The sequence below is a fragment of the Chiloscyllium punctatum genome, chromosome 38, assembly GCF_047496795.1.
Source record: "Chiloscyllium punctatum isolate Juve2018m chromosome 38, sChiPun1.3, whole genome shotgun sequence".
Lineage (NCBI taxonomy): Eukaryota > Metazoa > Chordata > Chondrichthyes > Orectolobiformes > Hemiscylliidae > Chiloscyllium > Chiloscyllium punctatum.
Genome location: NC_092776.1, coordinates 14665275 through 14685449, shown reverse-complemented (window position 1 = coordinate 14685449; position 20175 = coordinate 14665275). Strand labels below are relative to the sequence as shown.

General features: G+C 43.5%; 1 protein-coding gene across 1 annotated transcript in view; it reads left to right on the top strand.

Annotated features, from left to right (window-relative positions):
- The window catches only part of poll (polymerase (DNA directed), lambda), a 40469-nt gene that overhangs the window by 13468 nt on the left and 6826 nt on the right, over positions 1 to 20175 (top strand). Inside the window, exons 2-7 of the mRNA XM_072557231.1 lie at positions 271 to 448; positions 1780 to 2279; positions 3728 to 4036; positions 10933 to 11106; positions 14989 to 15117; positions 19683 to 19851. Coding sequence (XP_072413332.1) covers positions 334 to 448; positions 1780 to 2279; positions 3728 to 4036; positions 10933 to 11106; positions 14989 to 15117; positions 19683 to 19851 — 1396 coding nt within the window. The 5' untranslated portion in view covers positions 271 to 333. The remainder of the gene's footprint in view (positions 1 to 270; positions 449 to 1779; positions 2280 to 3727; positions 4037 to 10932; positions 11107 to 14988; positions 15118 to 19682; positions 19852 to 20175) is intronic.

Below are 20175 nucleotides of genomic sequence, written 5' to 3'. Positions count from 1 at the left end.
ATTTTAAAACTAATGGAATTATGGTCACTGCTCCCAAAGTGCTCCCCCCGCCAGCATGTCCATCACTTGTCCTGCCTTATTTCCCAAGAAGAGGTCAAGTTTCTGAAATTACCTCATTATGATGCATTGGGGAGCTATGTTAAACCAGTAGTCGCATATTAGGCCTCAGCTGGACACTTCAGACAATATTGGGAAGGTATTGGGAAGTGGAGATGGGCATTGGCATTTGCAAATTCTTTTGTAAAAATAAACTCCCAATTGTTGGAACAGGGTGGTTAACAGCTTGTACGAACAACTCACCTGGACAGCATGCCCAGACTGTGAATCAGCCCTATGGAGCCTCGGGGGATTGTCAAGGCATTTCGAAAGGTGAAACGAGCTCAGAACATCATACCACCAACATCCGGAGTGACCCAGAAGAAAATAAAAACAAATGAAGTCAGTAAAGGTAGAGTAAATTGTGAATTTCATGCTCGTCGCGTGCATGTTGAAAAAAATGGAAATGAAAGAGAATCTGGAGAGAACAATAAAAGAAAGAGGCGTATTTATTATTCATCACTTGCTTGTCAACACATTTATTTTTGTATGTTCTTGCCATGCAAAGATTGGAGTCTGTATTTCCTACAGCAGTATACACTTCAAAACACAGAGGCTGTAAAACACTTTAGGACTTGTTGCGCTCATGAAAGTAAGAGTACAAAATCAAGTCCGTATTTATTCAGCACCTTAACACATCCTCCATAAATGTTTCAAGGCAAACTGCAAATCACGTAAGCCCAACAGCCATTTTCTGCACTGATATATGCCAAACAAAAACTTATTGAACTGGTTGACCAATCAGTTTGTCTTTTGGCAGAGTTTAGCTGAGTAAGAAATGTTGGCCCTCACAACATTATATTCACTTGACCCACCCAGGCAAAGTTTTGTTTTCAGATTTCATCTGAGGGCTGGCACCTCACGCAGTGCCACATGATGTGTGCTCCATTGCAGTATTAGAACTGAGTAACTTGCTGAGAGGATGAAAGAGGAGGGAACATTGGAGATGTTTCCAAACCAAGATTTAATTCTCCCTTTCTTCACACTCCTACATCCAACCTGAAACTAGAATCGCCCTCCTAGCAAGAGCTGGGATCAGACCTGCTGCTGAACTTTTGTTCAGTAATGCTGGATAACTAGTTTTACTTGCTGTGTTGTACAATGCAGAGAGAGTTGCGTGGATGACAGTCTCCAGAGCCCCACTGCAGAAATCGCTCAAATTCTTCATGATAGTAAAGACATAAATATATGATATAATACGATTTTACCAAGCATACCAGGAATAAATCAAGTACAGGTCTCCCTTAGTGTTGCTGCTGGTGAATCAGGGCAATACTTCTGATCACTTGCTTTCATCTGAAAGAATCTTCCAGAACAGATGGAGGTCATTTGGTCTTCGTGAAACACAGTCCCTCAGAAAGTTCCAATGGAATCTGTGTGCACATTATTTTTGGGTAGTATGTTCTGGATGTTAACCATTCTCTGCATGGAAAATATTCTCATTTCCTCTCTAGATCTTTTATAAATTATTTTAAATCTGTAACTTGCATTTAATCAGTCACCTGTCCTACAGTCTTCTCCACCTCTTACTCTCAGCTCCAAATGCTCCCTCCATCCCCAACTTTATCATCTCCACAGAAAGCAACATCAATGCTAGATGGCCCACAGTCTTTTAAAGGTCCAAAGGAACATATTCTATCATTGAATAGTTGCTCATCTTTTGTTTTAATCTTATTTCTACAGAAATCTGGTTGTGTGGATTGGTGGTGCATATTGTCCAGGCAGGGATTGGAAAAGCTCGGACAGAAATCTTTCACAAGCAGATTGTACAGAATGGTGGGGAGGTCAGCCTTACTTTCACCCCAGCCGTTACTCACGTGATCATAGATGATGAGATGGATTGTGATCGTGCCTTTCGCCTCCTGAAACTGGAGGTCCTGCCTCCCAGAGTCCAGCTGGTGCGATCTGCATGGCTCAGCTTATGCATTACAGAGAGGAGACTTTTGAGCACTGTGGGCTACAGCATCTTCATCCCAGACAAATACCTGTCACCTGCACAGCAGGTCAAAAGTCAGGGCTCAGGGGACAAGGATCAGCAAGAGAACGCAGAAGTCAACAATCGATCAGGGACCCAGTCAAAGTCCAAATTCAACTGCACAAAGGCAGAAAGATCATTTGCTGAACAATGGAGAGAGGGCACAGCTGAAGAAACCAATGAAGCAGCACAAACCTCTCTGGCCCAGGTACAGTAATATCATCCCCCATCCCTTTTCAAACTCCTACCAGTCTTACCTTTTTCCTGAATATATGTGACCTTTCAATTCTGGTCTCTTATGCATTCCCATTTTAATCACGCCATCATTGTTGGCCTTGCTCCAGCTGGCTTAGCCCCCAGCTCTGGAATTCCCTCCCAAAACTCCTCCACTGTCTGTCAGTCTCTCTCTTTCTCTCTCTCTCTCTTTCCTCCTCCTCTTTTAAGACACTCCTTCAACTTGACTTGTTGATCAAGCTTTTAGTCACCTCTTCGTGTGACTCAGTGTCAAGTGTTATCTGACAGTGGTTCTGTGAATGTTTTACTAAGTTAAAACGTGCTATGTAAATTCAGTAAAAGTGTTATTGTCTACTTCAACTCTGTAAAGAACTGTTCAAAATTTCCACCTGACACTTTTCATGGTCCAGTGGCACCTAATGTGAACACAATCCTGGCTAGAGCCAACGTAGACAGATTTCAGGCAAAACCAACCATTAGGTGTGGGGACCTTGGCTGGTTCACAATCCCTTGCCCACTAAGGCCAGTTGCAGCACCACAGTTACTGACCCACATTGTTTCGCTCAGTCATGATGAGGGATAGCTTCAATCTATACCACTCATTTTATATAATTGTCAATGTAGGTGGTTAACTGAATCCATGGCCAATCCACAAGGCAAACAAAAGTCAGTTTCAGTTCCATAGGGGAAGGGAGTGCAGCAGTGTTAGAGAGTAAGCACAAAGGGATGTGACATTGTCAGAGGGATGGCTTCACAGTCACAGGGTCAGTACTGAGGGAACACCATCTTTTACTGAAACACAAAACCAAGGTCCCACCTGCCCTATTAGGTAGACACGAAACATTCTATGATTATTATTTTGAGGAAGAGCAGTTGATTTCATCTTGGTGACTGAGTGTTTCTTTTCTCTTAGCAAACATCATGAAAGAAGATTTTCTGGTCAATATCAATTAGCTGTTTTGGGGACCTTGCTGTGAATGTAAATTGGCTTCTGTATTTCTGACATTGCAACAATTCCCATGCCATAAAATTAATTACATTTCTGTGAAACACTTTGGAGTACCCAGAGGTTATGAAAGAAATGCAACTCTGTCTTACACATTAGGAGAAAGTGAGCACTGCAGATGCTGGAGAGTCTGAGTCAAAAAGTGGGTGTGCTGGAAAAGCAGAGCAGGTCAGGGAGCACCTGAGGAGCAGGACAGTCAACATTTCGGGCATAATGCCTTCATCAGGAATGTCTGATGCTGTGCTTATGCCCGAAATGTCGACTCTCCTGCTCGCATGCTGCCTGACCTGCAGTGCTTTTCCAGCACGCACTTTTGGACCCTGGTCTTACACATTAACAAAGCGCAACAATGGGGAGTGTGATACTTTAGTGAAATATTCACCTTACTCTGAATGCTGTCCTTGGTGACTCTCTAGTTTTGTGAAGATGAAGGTGGGAGTGACGCTGAAGATGACGGCGTTTCCGAGCATGATCTGCAAGCTCTGATCTCTGGGAGCATCCATTCGCTCAGTGAATCTGACTCGAGGAAAGCAGCTGTTAGTGGCAAGTGGGTGTGTGCCCAATCATCCGAAAGCAAAAAGCAAAACCACAACAAACCCATCACAGACAAGCTGGAGGTGCTGGAGGCTGCATACACACATCAAGGTGACAAGTGGAGAGCGCTGGGATACGCCAAGGCCATCAACGCCTTGAAGAGTTACCATAAACCAGTGTCCTCCTATGAGGTAAAATCTCTGCCTTCTCCTTCCTTTTCCATGTGGAGAAACTTCAGTTTGGTTTGCTGAGCCTAACCTGTCCTCCAGGAAACCACACTTTGCCAATTTTACCCTCTACTGATTTCATTAAAATGAGGATTGTGTACAGTTTTGATATTTGACTGATTCCTCCTTTGAGAGGAACAATAGTATTTGCCTCAACCACTCCCTGTGAGAAGACTTCAATAACATTGACTCGTAAGACAATTCCCCTCAATGACAAGTTTAATTTGGTGACATTTCCTGCATTATTGAAAGCTTAGCCAGAGGAAATTAAATTTATTAAATTTAAATTCAGGTCGAATAAACAGACTAAATTCACTGTCATCAGTTTGAGAAACCCAAATCTGCATCATCAATTGTCTTCTTGGGCAAAGTGAGGATTCCAGGGAGCGAAGTGAGAGTAGGAAGCGAGCATAATAAGCAGTGTAAGGCCGAAGAGGGAGCGGGGTGAGTATGGAGAGGTGGATGAGTAGGAGAAGCAGCAGAAGGGGTCAGAGGAAGAGGAGTTCAAAGGGGCAAGGGACAAACGTGATTGGTGGGCTAATGGAAAAGGTGGGCTGGAGGGAAAGGTGGACAAGAGGAAGAGGTGGGTGAGAGAATAGAAAATGGTGAAGGGGTGAGCAAGAGAGAGCATAAGCAGGAAAGGGGTTGAGCTGTAGGATGGAGGAAGAGTAAGCAGCCAATTGAAGGGCTGTAAATTGAAAGAGTTATTAAGAGTTCATAAGTTTAAGTGATAGCAAGTTATTAAGATTGGTGGCTAAGGGATTGGTGTGGGAAAGAGGGATTCCACTTCATGGGGCACTGGCATCAGTTTTGGAACAGGGGGGATCTGTACCGTTGGGACGGTCTCCACCTGAACCGATCAGGTACCAATGTTCTGGCGAAGAGGATAAATGGGGTGGTCAGTAGGACTTTAAACTTCTGAGTTGGGGGGAAGGGAAAGTGAAAGCAACAGGGAGTATGGAGGTAAATGGAAAGATAAGCAGCAGGATAGCATGTTTCCAGGCGGATTTAAAATTGAGGCAGACTGAGAATGCAGAAAAAAGCAAGGATAACTTAGGACATATGACTTACAACATCTCTAATAAGGAAGTTAGCATTAAGGCACTTTACCTGAATGCTCATAGCATTCATAACAAAGCCGATGAATTAATGGCACAGATAATAGTGAATGATTATGATGTAGTAGGCATCACAGAGACTTGGTTACAGGGGGGTCAGGACTGGCAGTTAAACCTCCATGGTTTTTCGACTTATCGAAAAGACAGAGAGGTGGGCAGAGGGGGTGGAGATGCCTTGTTAGTTAAGAACAAAATTAAATCTATGGTATTGAATGACATAGCGTCGGATGATGTGGAGTCTGTGTGGGTGGAATTGAGGAACCACAAAGGCAAAAAAACCATAATTGGAGTTGTGTACAGACCTCCTAACAGTGGTCAGGACCAGGGACGCAACATGTACCGGGAAATAGAGAAGGCATGTCAGAAAGGCAAGGTTACATTGATCATGGGTGACTTCAATATGCAGGTGGACTGGGTAAATAATGTTGCTAGTGGATCTAAAGAAAGGGAATTCATGGAATGCTTACAGGATGGCTTTTTGGAACAGCTAGTCATGGAGCCCACAAGAGAGCAGGCTATTCTGGACCTAGTGCTTTGCAATGAACCAGACTCTATAAAAGATCTTAAAGTAAGGGAACCCTTAGGAAGTAGCGACCATAATATGGTAGAGTTCAGTCTGGAGTTTGAAAGGGAGAAGGCGAAATCTGATGTAATGGTGTTACAGTTGAATAAAGGTAATTATGAGGGCATGAGAGAGGAACTGACTAAAATAGACTGGAAGCAGAGGCTAACCGGGAAGACACTAGAGCAAAAATGGCAGGAGTTTGTAGGTATAATTGAGGACACTGTACAGAGGTTCATTCCCAAGAAAAGAAAGATTAACCGGGGAGGGATTAGACAACCTTGGCTGACAAAGGAAGTCAGGAAATGTATTAAAGAAAAAGAGAGATCCTATAAAGTGGCTAAGAACAGTGGGAAATCAGAAGATTGGGAAGGATACAAAAGCCAACAGAGGATAACAAAGAGTGTAATAAGAAATGAGAGGATCAAATATGAAGGTAGGCTAGCCAGTAATATTAGAAATAATAGTAAAAGTTTCTTTCAGTACATAAGAAACAAACGACAGGCAAAAGTAGACATTGGGCCACTTCAAACTGATGCAGGGAGCCTAGTGATGGGAGATAAGGAAATAGCAGGAGAACTTAACAAGTACTTTGCGTCAGTTTTCACAGTGGAAGACAGGAGTAATATCCCAAAAATTAAAGGGTGTCACGGGGCTGAGTTGAGTATGGTTGCCATTACGAAAGAGATAGTGCTAGAAAAGTTAAAAAGTCTTAAAATTGATAAATCTCCTGGCCCCGATGGGATACACCCTAGAGTTCTGAGAGAGGTTGCTGAGGAAATAGCAGAGGCATTGGTTGAGATCTTTCAAGAGTCACTGGAGTCAGGAAAGGTCCCGGACGATTGGAAGATGGCTGTAGTAACCCCCTTGTTCAAGAAAGGATCAAGGCAAAAGATGGAAAATTATAGGCCAATCAGCTTAACCTCGGTTGTTGGTAAAATTCTAGAATCCATCATTAAGGATGAGGTTTCTAAATTCTTGGAAGAGCAGAGTCTGATTAGAACAAGTCAACATGGATTTAGTAAAGGGAGGTCATGCCTGACAAACCTGTTGGAATTTTTTGAAGAGGTAACAAGTAGGTTAGACCAGGGGAACCCAGTGGATGTGGTCTATCTGGACTTTCAAAAGGCCTTTGATAAGGTGCCACACGGGAGACTGCTGAGCAAGGTGAGGGCCCATGGTGTTCGAGGTGAGCTGCTGGGATGGATTGAGTATTGGCTATCTAACAGAAGGCAGAGAGTTGGGATAAAAGGTTCTTTTTCAGAATGGCAGCCGGTGACGAGCGGTGTCCCGCAGGGTTCGGTGCTGGGGCCACAGCTGTTCGCATTATATATTAATGATTTGGATGAGGGAACCGGGGGCATTCTAGCGAAGTTTGCCGATGATACAAAGTTAGGTAGACAGGCAGGTAGTACTGAGGAAGTGGGGAGGCTACAGAAGGATCTAGACAGGTTGGGAGAGTGGTCCAGGAAATGGCTGATGGAATTTAACGTGAGCAAGTGCGAGGTCTTGCACTTTGGCAAAAAGAATATAGGAATGGACTACTTTCTAAATGGTGAGAAACTTAATAAAGCCAAAGCACAAAGGGATCTGGGAGTGCTAGTCGAGGATTCTCTAAAGGTAAACATGCAGGTTGAGTCTGTGATTAAGAAAGCGAATGCAATGTTGTCTCTTATCTCAAGAGGGTTGGAATATAAAAGCAGAGATGTACTACTAAGACTTTATAAAGCTCTGGTTAGGCCCCATTTGGAGTACTGTGTCCAGTTTTGGTCCCCACACCTCAGGAAGGACATACTGGCACTGGAACGTGTCCAGCGGAGATTCACACGGATGATCCCTGGAATGACAGGTCTAGCATATGAGGAACGGCTGAGGATACTGGGATTGTATTCGTTGGAGTTTAGAAGATTAAGGGGAGATCTAATAGAGACGTACAAAATAATACATGGCTTTGAAAAGGTGGATGCTAGAAAATTGTTTCTGTTAGGCGAGGAGACTAGGACCCGTGGACACAGCCTTAGAATTAGAGGGGGTCATTTCAGAACGGAAATGCGGAGACATTTCTTCAGCCAGAGAGTGGTGGGCCTGTGGAATTCATTGCCACGGAGTGCAGTGGAAGCCGGGACGCTAAATGTCTTCAAGGCCGAGATTGATAGGTTCTTGTTGTCTAGAGGAATTAAGGGCTACGGGGAGAATGCTGGCAAGTGGAGCTGAAATGCGCATCAGCCATGATTGAATGGCGGAGTGGACTCGATGGGCCGAATGGCCTTACTTCCACTCCTATGTCTTATGGTCTTATGGTCTTATTAATAAGATTTTGAGCCAGGTAGTACCACCGATCCAGTTATTCCACTACAAGGAATATTGATCATTGTTCAATCCAGGCAAATGTGAGGTGATGTATTTTGGGAAGTGTAATTCTAGAGTGAATTATACTGTAAACGGAAGAGACTGGAGAAAAGTCGATGAGCAGAGAGATCTGGGAGTTCAGGTCCATTGAAGGTTGCTGCACAGGTGGATAGAGTGGTCAAGAAGACATATCATATACTTGCCTTCATCGGAAGGGGTATTGAGTATAAGAGCTGGCAAGTCATGTTAAAATTATACAAGACTTTGGTTCAACCACATTTAGAATACTGTGTACAGTTCTGGTTGCCACATTACCAAAGGATGTGAACACGTTGGAGAGGGTGCAACAATGATGTTGCTTGGTATGGAAAGTGCTAGCTGTGAAGAGAGGTTGAGTAGGTTAGGATTATTTTCATTAGTAAAAAAGAGATTGAGGGGGCACCTGATTGAGATCTACAAAATCATGAACAGTATAGACAGGGTAGATAGAGATAAGCTTTTTCCCAGGGTGAAGGATACAATAACGAGAGGTCATGCTTTCAAGGTGAGAGGTGAAAAGTTTAAGGGGGATATACACGGCAAGTACTTTACGCAGAGGGTGGTAGGTGCCTGGAACGCATTGCCAGCAGAGGTAGTAGAGGCAGGCACGGTAGATTCATTTAAGATGCGTCTGGACAGATGCATGAGTAGGTGGGGAGCAGAGGGATACAGATGGTTAGGAATTAGGTGACAGGTTTAGACAGTACATTTTTTGAGATTAGATTACTTACAGTGTGGAAAGAGGCCCTTCAGCCCAACAAGGCCACACCAACCCTCCAAAGAGCAACCCACCCAGACCCATTCCACTACATTTACCCCTTCACCTAACACTACGGGCAATTTAGCATGGCCAATTCACCTAACCTGCACATCTTTTGGACACAGACACAGGGAGAATGTGCAAACTCCACACAGAGAGTTGCCTGAGCTGGGAATTGGACCCGGGTCTCTGGCGCTGTGAGGCAGCAGTGCTAACCACTGTGCCACCATGCCGCAAATTTTGTATCGGCTCAGGCTTGGAGGGCCGATGGGCCTGTTCCTGGGCTGTAAATTTTCTTTGTTCTTTGTTCTTTGATCCTAAAAACATTCAACACATTGAAAACACATGGGCAACTCTAGGAAGTTTGTGCAAAGATTTTCATTCCTAGCCCCAATCTTCAGATCGTATCACTGACTAATTTCAGATAATTTCATGGGACATTTTAAACCATGCATATTTCCAAATGATACCTCTCTTCAATTCACTTCTGTAATTATTCTCAGAAACAGTTTACTTTAAAATTAGTGAATCAGTTTATTACTTCACAATTCAAAGATTTTTAATGTAAAAAAAGCTGTGGGTGCAATAAATGCCAAAACTTCTACCCAGAATTACATCAACAGTAATTCTGCCTCCTGGGATTTCGTTTGTCCTTCACCCAAGTGCTCTCTTCCCTGGTTTTCAGATATAAGTTGGAATCTGGTGAAGGCAACTGGAAGTTTGACCTCTAGTTGGATAGCTGTGCAGAGCCCTGCTTGGCCTCTCTTCAGGAAGGACCATCACATTGAGTGGCACTCAGGCACTTGAAAGGCAGTGGCAGTCCCTGCCATCAAGAAGAGAGATTCAGGAGTCCCAACAAGAACTGCTGGCCAATCAGAGGCTGGCACAGATCTGAAGGGCATTGCCCCTCAGGGAGATAATGGTGGTTGCTGCCACTAGACACCTATCCAAAGCCTCGGACTGAAGAGCGTCCCAGGCACAAGTGAGTGATAGCAGGATGAAGGTAACCAGGTGGAGATCGCAGGGGCATGGAGAAGGGATTTCAGCAGCAAGGGCAGGTGTATGACTCTCAGTGATCAACCCCTTCCTTCCCAGGCAGATACAGTGCCCTGGTTGGCAATGAGCGAACCCCTGAGTGCCCACCAGATTTATTTGTTGTGCTCCCCTTGTATTGAGACTCCTGATTAAGTAATATCAGCGCCAGTGAAATATGCATTAATTCCCCCTTAAGGGTTTTAATTGGTGACAGAGGAGTAAGGCTCTCCACAGGTTTTCCCATCCCAAATTCTATTGGGGTGGAGGAGTCCCTCTCATCACCTCAAATAAAATGTCCCCAACACCCAACTCACTGCAGGGGAGGCCACAGGTTTCCTGTAGTTTCTCTTTTCATTATTCACTTAAATTAATCCTCAATCCATATTAACACATTGCTCCCACAGCACAATGGACTTTTATTAAGTAGCCTTCTGTGCGTTCTATTAATGCCCTTTACCATGCAGGCTGATACATAGTATTTATTTTAACTCCTCTGCCATTTTCTAGTTCACTACTATTATTTCCCAGCCTTATTCTATAAGGGCCTGTATTCATTTTGGCCTCTTTCCACCCTTTTATATATTTAAAGAAGATCTTTTTACTTTCTGTTTTTATATTACTTGCCAGTTTACCCACATAGTTTATTTTCTCGCAGCCAAAGGAAATGATTTCTCCTCCATTAATTTAAATGCCCTGCTCAAAGAAGAATAATCCCAGTTTTTCTACTCTCTGCATAACTGAAATCTAATCTCTGCTACCGTTTTAATAAATCTCTTCTACATCCTCCCCTAGGTTGCCAATCTTTCCAAAGAACGTTGCCATAATTGACCACAGTCCTTCAGCTGCGGCTAAACCAGTGTTTTATAAAGCTTTAGCATAACTTTCTTGATTTTATACTCTGTGAAGAATTGTATATTTTGTTAATAATCATAAGGATTTAGCTTGATTTGTATACATGGACATATTTTGGAGCCAGTTTCCCTTTTACTATCCATAGGAAGCATGTAAGATCCCTGGCATTGGCAAACGGATGGCAGAGAAAATCAGAGAGATACTGGAGAGTGGGCACCTGCGCAAGCTTGACTACATCAGTGAGAGCGTCCCAGTGCTGGAAACCTTCTCAAACATCTGGGGAGCTGGTGTGAAGACAGCCCAGATGTGGTACCAGCAGGTGGAAGCAGATTCTTCAATACTGTATGTTCTCTGAGCAGATTCCTGAGTTTATCGTCAGTACCAGCTTGGCCTCCTGCTCTTGGTTTGACAGAGACACTGTCAGCAGCTCCAATATCCAGCAAGTGTCACCTGATCCTGCATCTGCCCATTTATTTTCCCACTCAGACAACTTGTTTAAATCACCCTGATTCCTCTTTACATTTTCCTGACCACCTAGTTTTATGTAATCGGCAAACTCAATTCCTTCATCTAAACCATTGATCCATATTGTGAATAGCTGGGGCCCGAGCATTGATCTCTTGCACCTCATCTTCTGCCTAGGAACCCTCCAACCACACAGGATGAATATAGATTTCTCCAGCTTCCTCATTTCCCCTCCCCCCACCTTATCTCAATCCCAACCCCCGGATTTAGCACCGCCCTCTTGACCTGCAATCTTCTTCCTGACTTCTCCGCCCCCACCCCCTCTCCGGCCTATCACCCTCTCCCTCACCTCCTTCCACCTATCGTATTCCCAGCGCCCCTCCCCCCTACCTTTTATCTCAGCCCGCCTGGCACACCAGCCTCATTCCTGAAGAAGGGCTTATGCCCGAAACGTCGATTCTCCTGCTGCTCGGATGCTGCCTGGCCTGCTGTGTTTTTCCAGCACCACATTTTTCAACTCTGGTCTCCAGCATCTGCAGTCTTCATTTCCACCAAGATGAACATGTTCTATCAACTACAACCCTCTGTTTTCTTTCAGCAAGCCAATTACTGATCCAAACTGCTATGTCTCCCACAATCTCATTCCTCCGCATTTTGTATAATAGCCTACTGTGGGGAACCTTATCGAACGCCTTGCTGCAATCCATATACACCACATCAACCGGTTTACTCTCATCTACCTGTTTGGTCACTTTGTCAAAAAACTCAATAAGATTCGTTAGGCACGACCTACCCTTCACAAAACCATGCTGACTGTCCCTGATCAGATTATTCTTTTCTAGATGGTTATAAATCCTATCTCTTATAACCTTTCCCAACACTTTACCAACAACTGAAGTGAGACTCACTGGTCTGTAATTACCAGGGTTGTCTCTACTACCCTTTTTGAACAAGGGAACCACATTTGCTATCCTCCAGTCCTCAGGCACTATTCCTTTCGACAATGATGATTTGAAGATCAATGCCAAAGTCTTGGCAATCTCTTCCCTTGCTTCCCAAAGGATCCTAGCATAGATCCCATCCGGCCCAAGGAACTTGTCTATTTTCACACTCTGCAGTATTTCTAATAACTCTTCCTTGTGAACCTCAATCTCTTCTAGTCTAGATGCAAGTATCTCTGTGTCTTCCTCGCCAACATTTTCATTTTCTATAGTGAACACTGTCAAAAAATATTTATTTAGTGCTTCCCCTATCTCCTCTGATTCCACACACAACTTCCCACTATAATCCTTGATTGGCCCTGATTTAACTCTCGTCATTCTTTTATTCCTGACATATCTATGGAAAGCCTTAGGGTTAACCCTGATCCTATCCGCCAACAACTTCTCATGTCTCCTCCTGGCTCTTCTGAGCTCTCTTTTTAGGTCTTTCCTGACTTCCTTGTAACCCTCAAGCACCCTAACTGAGTTTTTACATTTTGTCCTAACATAAGCCTTCTTCTTCTTCTTGACCAGGGATTCCTCTTCCTTAGTAAACCATGGCTCACGCTTTCTATATCTTCCTCCCTGCCTGACAGGTATATACTTATCTAGGACACACAGGAGCTTTTCCTTGAATAAGCTCCACATTTTTAATATGCTCATCCCCTGCAGTTTCCTTCCCCATTCTACACTTCCTAAATCTTTCCTAATTGCATCGTAATTTCCCTTCCCCCAGCTGTAACTCTTGCTTGGTGGAGTATACCTATCCCTTTCCATCACTAAAGTAAACCTGACAGAATTGTGATCGCTGTCTCCAAAGTGCTCACCTACTTCCAAATCTAACACTTGGCCAGGCTTGTTACCCAGTACTAAATCTAAAGTGGCTTCGCCCCTTGTAGGCCTGTCTACATACTGTGTCAGGAAGCCCTCCTGCACACACTGGACAAAAACTGACCCATCTATAGTACTTGTACTGTAGTGATCCCAGTCAATATTTGAATAGTTGAAGTCCCCCATGACAACTACCCTGCCTCTCTCACTCCTATCGAGAATCATCTTTGCTATCCTTCCTATCGAGAATCATCTTTGCTATCTCCCTATCTCCTCCGACTCCACACACAATGTTTTCTTGGCTGTCATTAGACTCTTACTTCGAGACACTTATTGTATTCAAATTCCACCATCTGCCATGAACAGTGGTCTCCGGAACATTACTTGGATCTGTGGATTAACAGTTCAGTAATAATGTCACTTGGTAATTGCCTCCCCAAATTGGACGTTTTCACTTTCTATCCCAGTGAATAGTTCTATCATCATGTTATGTCATTTTTTTTCCTAAAGGGTCTTTCACAAAAAGATTTTTTATTAATCCCTTCTCATTGCACAAAACCAAATCGAGGATAACCTACCCTTGAGTTGGTGTCTCGATGTATGGTCTAAAAATCCATCTGTGCACACTCCAGGAATTCATCCACAACAGTTTTATTGTTACTGTGGTTTATTGAGTCTAGATGTAGATTAAAATTGCTCATGAGTGCTGAAGCACCTTTGCTGCATGCATCTCTAGTTTTCTGTTTAATGTCATTCCCAACTTTACACTATAGTTTGGAGGCCTAGATACAACTTCTACCAATGAAGTTGTTGTTTCTTAGCTCAACCGAGACTGATTCCAAATCTAAATTTCCTGAGCTGATTGTACGTCTCTGTAACACCACCATCTTCTTTTCCATTTTTCCTGTCCTTCCTAAACATTGAACATCCTTGTTAAATTCTCAGACTTGGTCACCCTGCAGCCATGTCTCCATAATTGCTATCATATCCTGCTGCAGTAAAACTATTAGTGCTGTTAATTCGTCTATTTTGTTTTGAATGCTCTGTACATTCAGATGTCGCACCTTTAAACTTGTTGTTTTGATATTTTGCACATTTTATTTGTATTTGCTGCTAGCCCTTTTTCTTCTGCCTTTCCAATTTTGCTTTCCACTTGTCTACCTTCCATTTCCATGTTTGTTTTCCTCACTCTTGTCTTCCCACTCAGTTTCCTGTCCCCTGCCGCTCTAGTTTAAATGCAAAATGGATAAGGGGTTCAATGTTCGGATGGCTGTTGGTCTGACGTTCTGGCAGGTATGGACAAATGTTATCTCTGAGACCTTTGCAAACACAGTTTCCCCATGGAAAACAGTGTTGTGGATTCTTTCAGACACTTTTCAAAAGGACAATCCGGTTTCAAACTTAAATCATAATAAGGATTTTTCCAGAAACAGGAGAGCTGAGCTGGGAAGCTCCTTTGCTTCATCAGGCTGGACATCAACTACTCCAAACAATATCCAAAGTAGAAACTGAAAACTGACAGTTATGAGCCCAGTTGGGTGAATTCCAATAAACAAGCAGTTATCACAAGACACAACCAAGAAATGCCTCATTAGGATGGGTGTTCCAATGTCCTTTCATTGACCCCTTAAAAAAAGTCTATGTATCCATAATCCTTCAAATTCAAGCCCACAAAATGATTAAAAATGAAACCTTGATAACAAATGCACAATTTTCTTTCTTTAAAACTTCCAAATGGTCAGAGAACATTCAGTCCAGTTTTACTAACTCTTCATCCCATTTACGGGTGAGATCTGTTTATTTCTACCTGAAACACGTTACGCTTCCATTCCACGTTTCTTAGAAAAGGAGAGAAGTCTGATTATTGCCGTTTTCCTATTTTTACACTAGGTTGAGAAACTTTAACACTTAGACATGTTTTACAGGGATTCAGAACTTTGGATGATATTCAGATGAAAGCTAGTCTGACTAAGCAGCAGACCATTGGCCTCAAGCACTATCATGATTTCCTAGACCGAATGCCCCGAGAAGAGGCTGGGGAGATTGAAAAGACGGTGAGTACTAGCTGGTTCTGGTTATAAGCATATGATTGTTGCCATTTTGCAATGGTGTGGTCAATCAGAAGAAAGAATCATTGAATTTTATAACGTAGATAAAGGCCATTTTATCCAACACCCCTGCGTCTTCCCTCTGATAGAATTTTTCCTCATTTCTCTATTTCTCATTCCACTGTGCCTGTGCTGGTGATCTGAAAGAACTGTTCACATCTCTTACCTTATTCTCCCCCCTCAACCCTTTACAAGTTAAACTGTGCTTTGTTTTCAAATTTGTGGACACACTTCGATGGTATTTTAGAATATGGGGATGTGATTTGGGGAAGTCCAATCAGTCGCCATTTAACACTACTCTCCTCCTCCTGGCTGCACTCATTCTCACTTTGAGTAACTTTTCCTTCAACTTCACTCCTTTCAAGTGAAAGGTGTTGCTATCAGCATCTAGGTCCTAGCTGGGCTTGTCTTTCCTTTTCTCGAGTTCTCCATCTTGATTTCTAGTTATATTTATGGTTATTAATAACTAATATTCATTCTCTTCTTGATGAAGTGCTTATGCTCGAAACATCGACTCTCCTGCTCCTCGGATGCTGCCTGACCTGCTGTGCTTTTCCGGCACCACACTCTCCAACTCTGATCTCCAGCATCTGCAGTCCTCACTTTCTCCTAATATTCGTTTCAAGCCCACTGACTCCCAGTATCTTAATCAGGAAGACCAAATATCAATTTGAGAACTTCTTTGCAGAATTCTTTGTTCATTTCACTGAGCTTCCAGCTGTCTCTTTGTTTAAATCTCCACCTTGTTCTCACACTGACATTTCTGTCCTTAAGCTAGTACACTGTTCCACTGAGACTCAATGTAAGCTTCAGAATACCATCTTATCCACTTTATAGACTTTTTGACTCAATGTTGAGTTCAATAATTTCGGACCACAATCTGTTCTGCATTTTGTTATCTTTCAGGGTTTCGTTTTTATCTTTCAACTAGCAATACCTGCTTGCTGGACATCTTTTGATTCTTTGCTCCTTTACCTGCCCTATCTCCGTTCCCTTTGGTCCCGGACGATTAACATTTCTGTCATTCAATCTCCCCGTTCACCAGCCTATCACTGATCTTCCCCATAATTGTCTAATCCACCATTTGCTCAAAATCTATTACCTCTTTAACTTTTCCCAGTTATGATGAAAGATCACAGTACTCAAATATTGGCTGTTTTTCATTCTTGGCAGGTGCTGCCAGAATTGTTGAGATTTTCCCATCATTTTCTGTATTTATTCCAGGATTTAGGAATTTGGAGGCAGAAGTTGGGGATATATGAGGTGGATTGAGGATGTTCTGCAGGACAGAGGATATCGAGTCAGTGTTTCAGATACAGCCCGAGCTTTGAATGTTTCTGGGGAGGGGGAATGTGTTGGTTGGGATTTGGGGATGTCAAAACACAGATTTCAACATGGCCAGTTGTAAAGTTTTACAGTTTTAAAAAATCTTATGGAAGCTTTTCTTGAAAAATCCAAGATGGGTTTTATATTGCTCTTCAAGAAAACAAACCACCCGTCTAGCTCTATAAAGGCAAAGTCACCAAAGTTCCAGAGGAATATAGGGCTGCTCTCTCATTAGAGAGAGATGACTGGTGAGATTTCTTGCAACCGCAAGAAATGCAAAACTTGCGCCCACACCTTTCCCCCTCACTTCCCTCCAAGGCCCCAAGGGATCCTTCCATATCCGTCTCAAATCCACCTGCACCTCCACACACACATCATTTGCTGCACCCGATGTGGTCTCCTCTACATTGGGTAGACAGGCCGCCTACTTGCGGAACGTTTCAGAGAACACCTCTGGGACATCCGCACCAACCAACCCAACCGCCCCGTGGCTGAACACTTTAACTCCCCCTCCCACTCCACCAAGGACATGCAGGTCCTTGGCCTCCTCTATCGCCAGACCATGGCAACACGACACCTGGAGGAAGAGCGCCTCATCTTCCGCCTAGGAACCCTCCAACCACAAGGGATGAATGCAGATTTCTCCAGCTTCCTCATTTCTCTCCCCCCCCCCCTTATCTCAGTCCCAACCCTCGGACTCAGCACCGCCTTCTTGACCTGCAATCTTCTTCCCGACCTCTCCGCCCCCACCCTCTCTCCGGCCTATCACTCTCACCTTAACATCCTTCCACCTATCGCATTCCCAACGCCCCTTCCCCAAGTCCCTCCTCCCTATCTTTAATCTTACTCTGCTTGGCACACCTTCCTCATTCCTGAAGAAGGGCTTATGCCCGAAACGTCGGTTCTCCTGCTCCTTGGATACTGCCTGACCTGCTGCGTTTTTCCAGCAACACATCTTTCAGCTCCCATCTTCTATTCAACACCAGTTTGAGGCGAATCAAAACTTTGCTGCCTGTAGCTCAATTTACACCCATTACCCCATGATCACTGACTTACTAACCTGTTTCATAACCTCTTGTTTTTAAATTCTCATCCTTGTTTTCAAATCCCCCATGGCCTCACTCCTCACTATCTCTGTACCCTCCCTTCAATCTTATGTTTACTCTGCAGACTCCCAATTTCAACCTCTTCAGCGTCTCTGATTTTCATCACTCCACCAGTGGTGGCTGTGGCTTTAGCAACTGGGCACAGGCTCTAGAACACCATCCATAAACCTCTGCCTCTCTACTTCACAAGGCATTTCTTAAAACCTGCATCTTCAGTCAAGCATTTCACCATAAAGTCATCGTCAACGAATCATTAAGGTCGAACACACAGAAAAAGGCCCTATGACCTACGAGTCTGTGCCAGTCAGACACATTGTAATCCCATTTCCAGCACTTGGCCTGTTGTCTTGTATGCTTTGGCATCGTCACAAGTGTACATCTAAATACTTATTAATATTATGAGGATTTCTGCTTCTACTATCCTTACAGGCAGTGAGTTCCAGATTCCCAACATTTTCTGGATGTTAAGATTTTTCCTTACATCCCCCAAACCGTCTGTCTCTTACCTTAAATGTATGCCCCTAATCATTGATCCCTCCATTAAAGGAAAAAGTTCCTTCCTGTCTACCCTATCTATGCCCATCATTATTTTATACATTGTACATGTCATTCCCCTCAGTCTATGCTCCAAGGAAAGTAAACCCAGTCTATCGAATCCCTCTTCATAATTAAAACTCTCCAGTCCAGACAACACCCTTGTCAGTCTCCTTTGCACCCTCTCTAGTGCAATTGCATCCATTCTATAATGTACACACAATACTCTCGCTGTGGCCTAAACAACGTTTTATATAGAGTTAAAGTGTAACCTCCCTGCTGTTAAACTGTATGCCTTGTCTAACAAAGGCAAGAGTCCTGTATGCCTTCTTAACCACATTATTTACCTGACCCACCACTTTAAGGTCCCTTTGAACATCAGTACTTTAGAGGTTTCTACTGTTCTTCATGTATGCCTTTCCTTTCTCTGTCCTGACCAAGTGTGTCAACTCACATTTATCTGGATTGAATTCCATCATCTGACTAAATATTTCTTTCTGGCTCAATGTCAACATTTTATTTGATAGTCCTTCTGTTGGCGACTTTGTTTATGTTCATGTGGACACAACAGTTCAGGCTGTTAATGTTGCAGAATGGGGGAAATATACCAATCCTTCCCACAAAACAGGTGATACCAAGGCAAGCAAGAGCAGCTCAGAGTCCTCAGGTTTTAAATGAACTTGGTAGGGAACCCAGGAGTATTTAGTACAGATGAAGCAATAAAGGAAACTGTTAAAGGCTATCCTCTAATAGAGGTATATAGTCCACTGTGATTGGCAGATCCTGCTGAGCCTACCCACACACATGCACAGCTGGCCCAACAGTTGTCACAGGAACAGCAAGAAGCTCAAACCCATGGCACCCACTGTGGAGTATCAGACTCAAGGAATGTTGCTCAGCAGGGGAGGGGAGGGGTGCAGTGTGTCATTCCCACTTCACTGTGCAGCGTAAATAGAGAATAGCCTCCTATCCAGGATTAGATGAGCAAACACCAGCTCAGTGCACAAATCAATCAGAGGGCTCAACAGTTGTCAGTTTGAGGGGAGCAGAGGCCATTGTTCAGTGATAGGATTACTGACAGCAATGACTGCGCCCTTGTTGAAGCTGTAAGGAGTTGAGAAAGGGACTAACAGGATTATACCATCTATCTGTATGTCAAATGGATTAGCTAGGTTTGACTGAAGCTCTCCAGAGTCTTTCAGCTGCTTCACAATCAGTGGCTTCACTGCAAAATCTCAGCATCAATATGTTCAGAAGTGACCATTTAGGAACACTTTGAAGGTGGAATTGAGGGAAATTACTAGTTGCAGTTGAGGAGGCAGGAGTTAAGGAGCTTTGATGGGAATGAAGGAAGATCATGAGAGAGAGGAGAGAGAGTGCCAAAGGTAAGGAGCAGGAGAAACAGCTGAGAGTAAGCGAGTGATTATCAGTAATCCAGTGTCAGCAGAGATGGTCATCAGCAGTAATCCAGTGTCAGAATGGAAAGGGGTGTGAACTGTGATCCAGTATTTCTTATTATCAGTGTTTATTATCTTTGATGTCTAGGTGAGGGACATGGCTCAGTCAATCGATCCATCCCTGATTGCTGTAGCCTGTGGCTCCTATCGACGTGGGAGGGCCACCTGTGGTGATGTAGATGTCCTCATCACACATCCGGATGGCAAATCGCATCGTGGTGTCTTCAGTAAGATCCTTGCAGGTCTGAGGGACACAGGTAAGTGTGACAAAAGAGTAATAGATACAGGCAGAATACCAGAACAAAGATGTTACCAGTGTTCTGTAATGGAGGTGAATCTCATTATTACTGTCCCCACCCAAAAAAAAATGCATCTTTCGTTTGTTTAGCCTCAGGTCTGATGTATCAGAGAGCAATCAGGGATCATCAGTCATTCCTGGGAATTGTCACTGATGAGTTTCCTGGGTGGTGCACAGTTTCACACTGCCTGAGTGTTCTACAATCTCAGTATTTAATACAGTATGGGCAACTGTTTAAGGTTGGAATTTAAATACATTGTGGGAGCAAATCATCCAGAAGAAG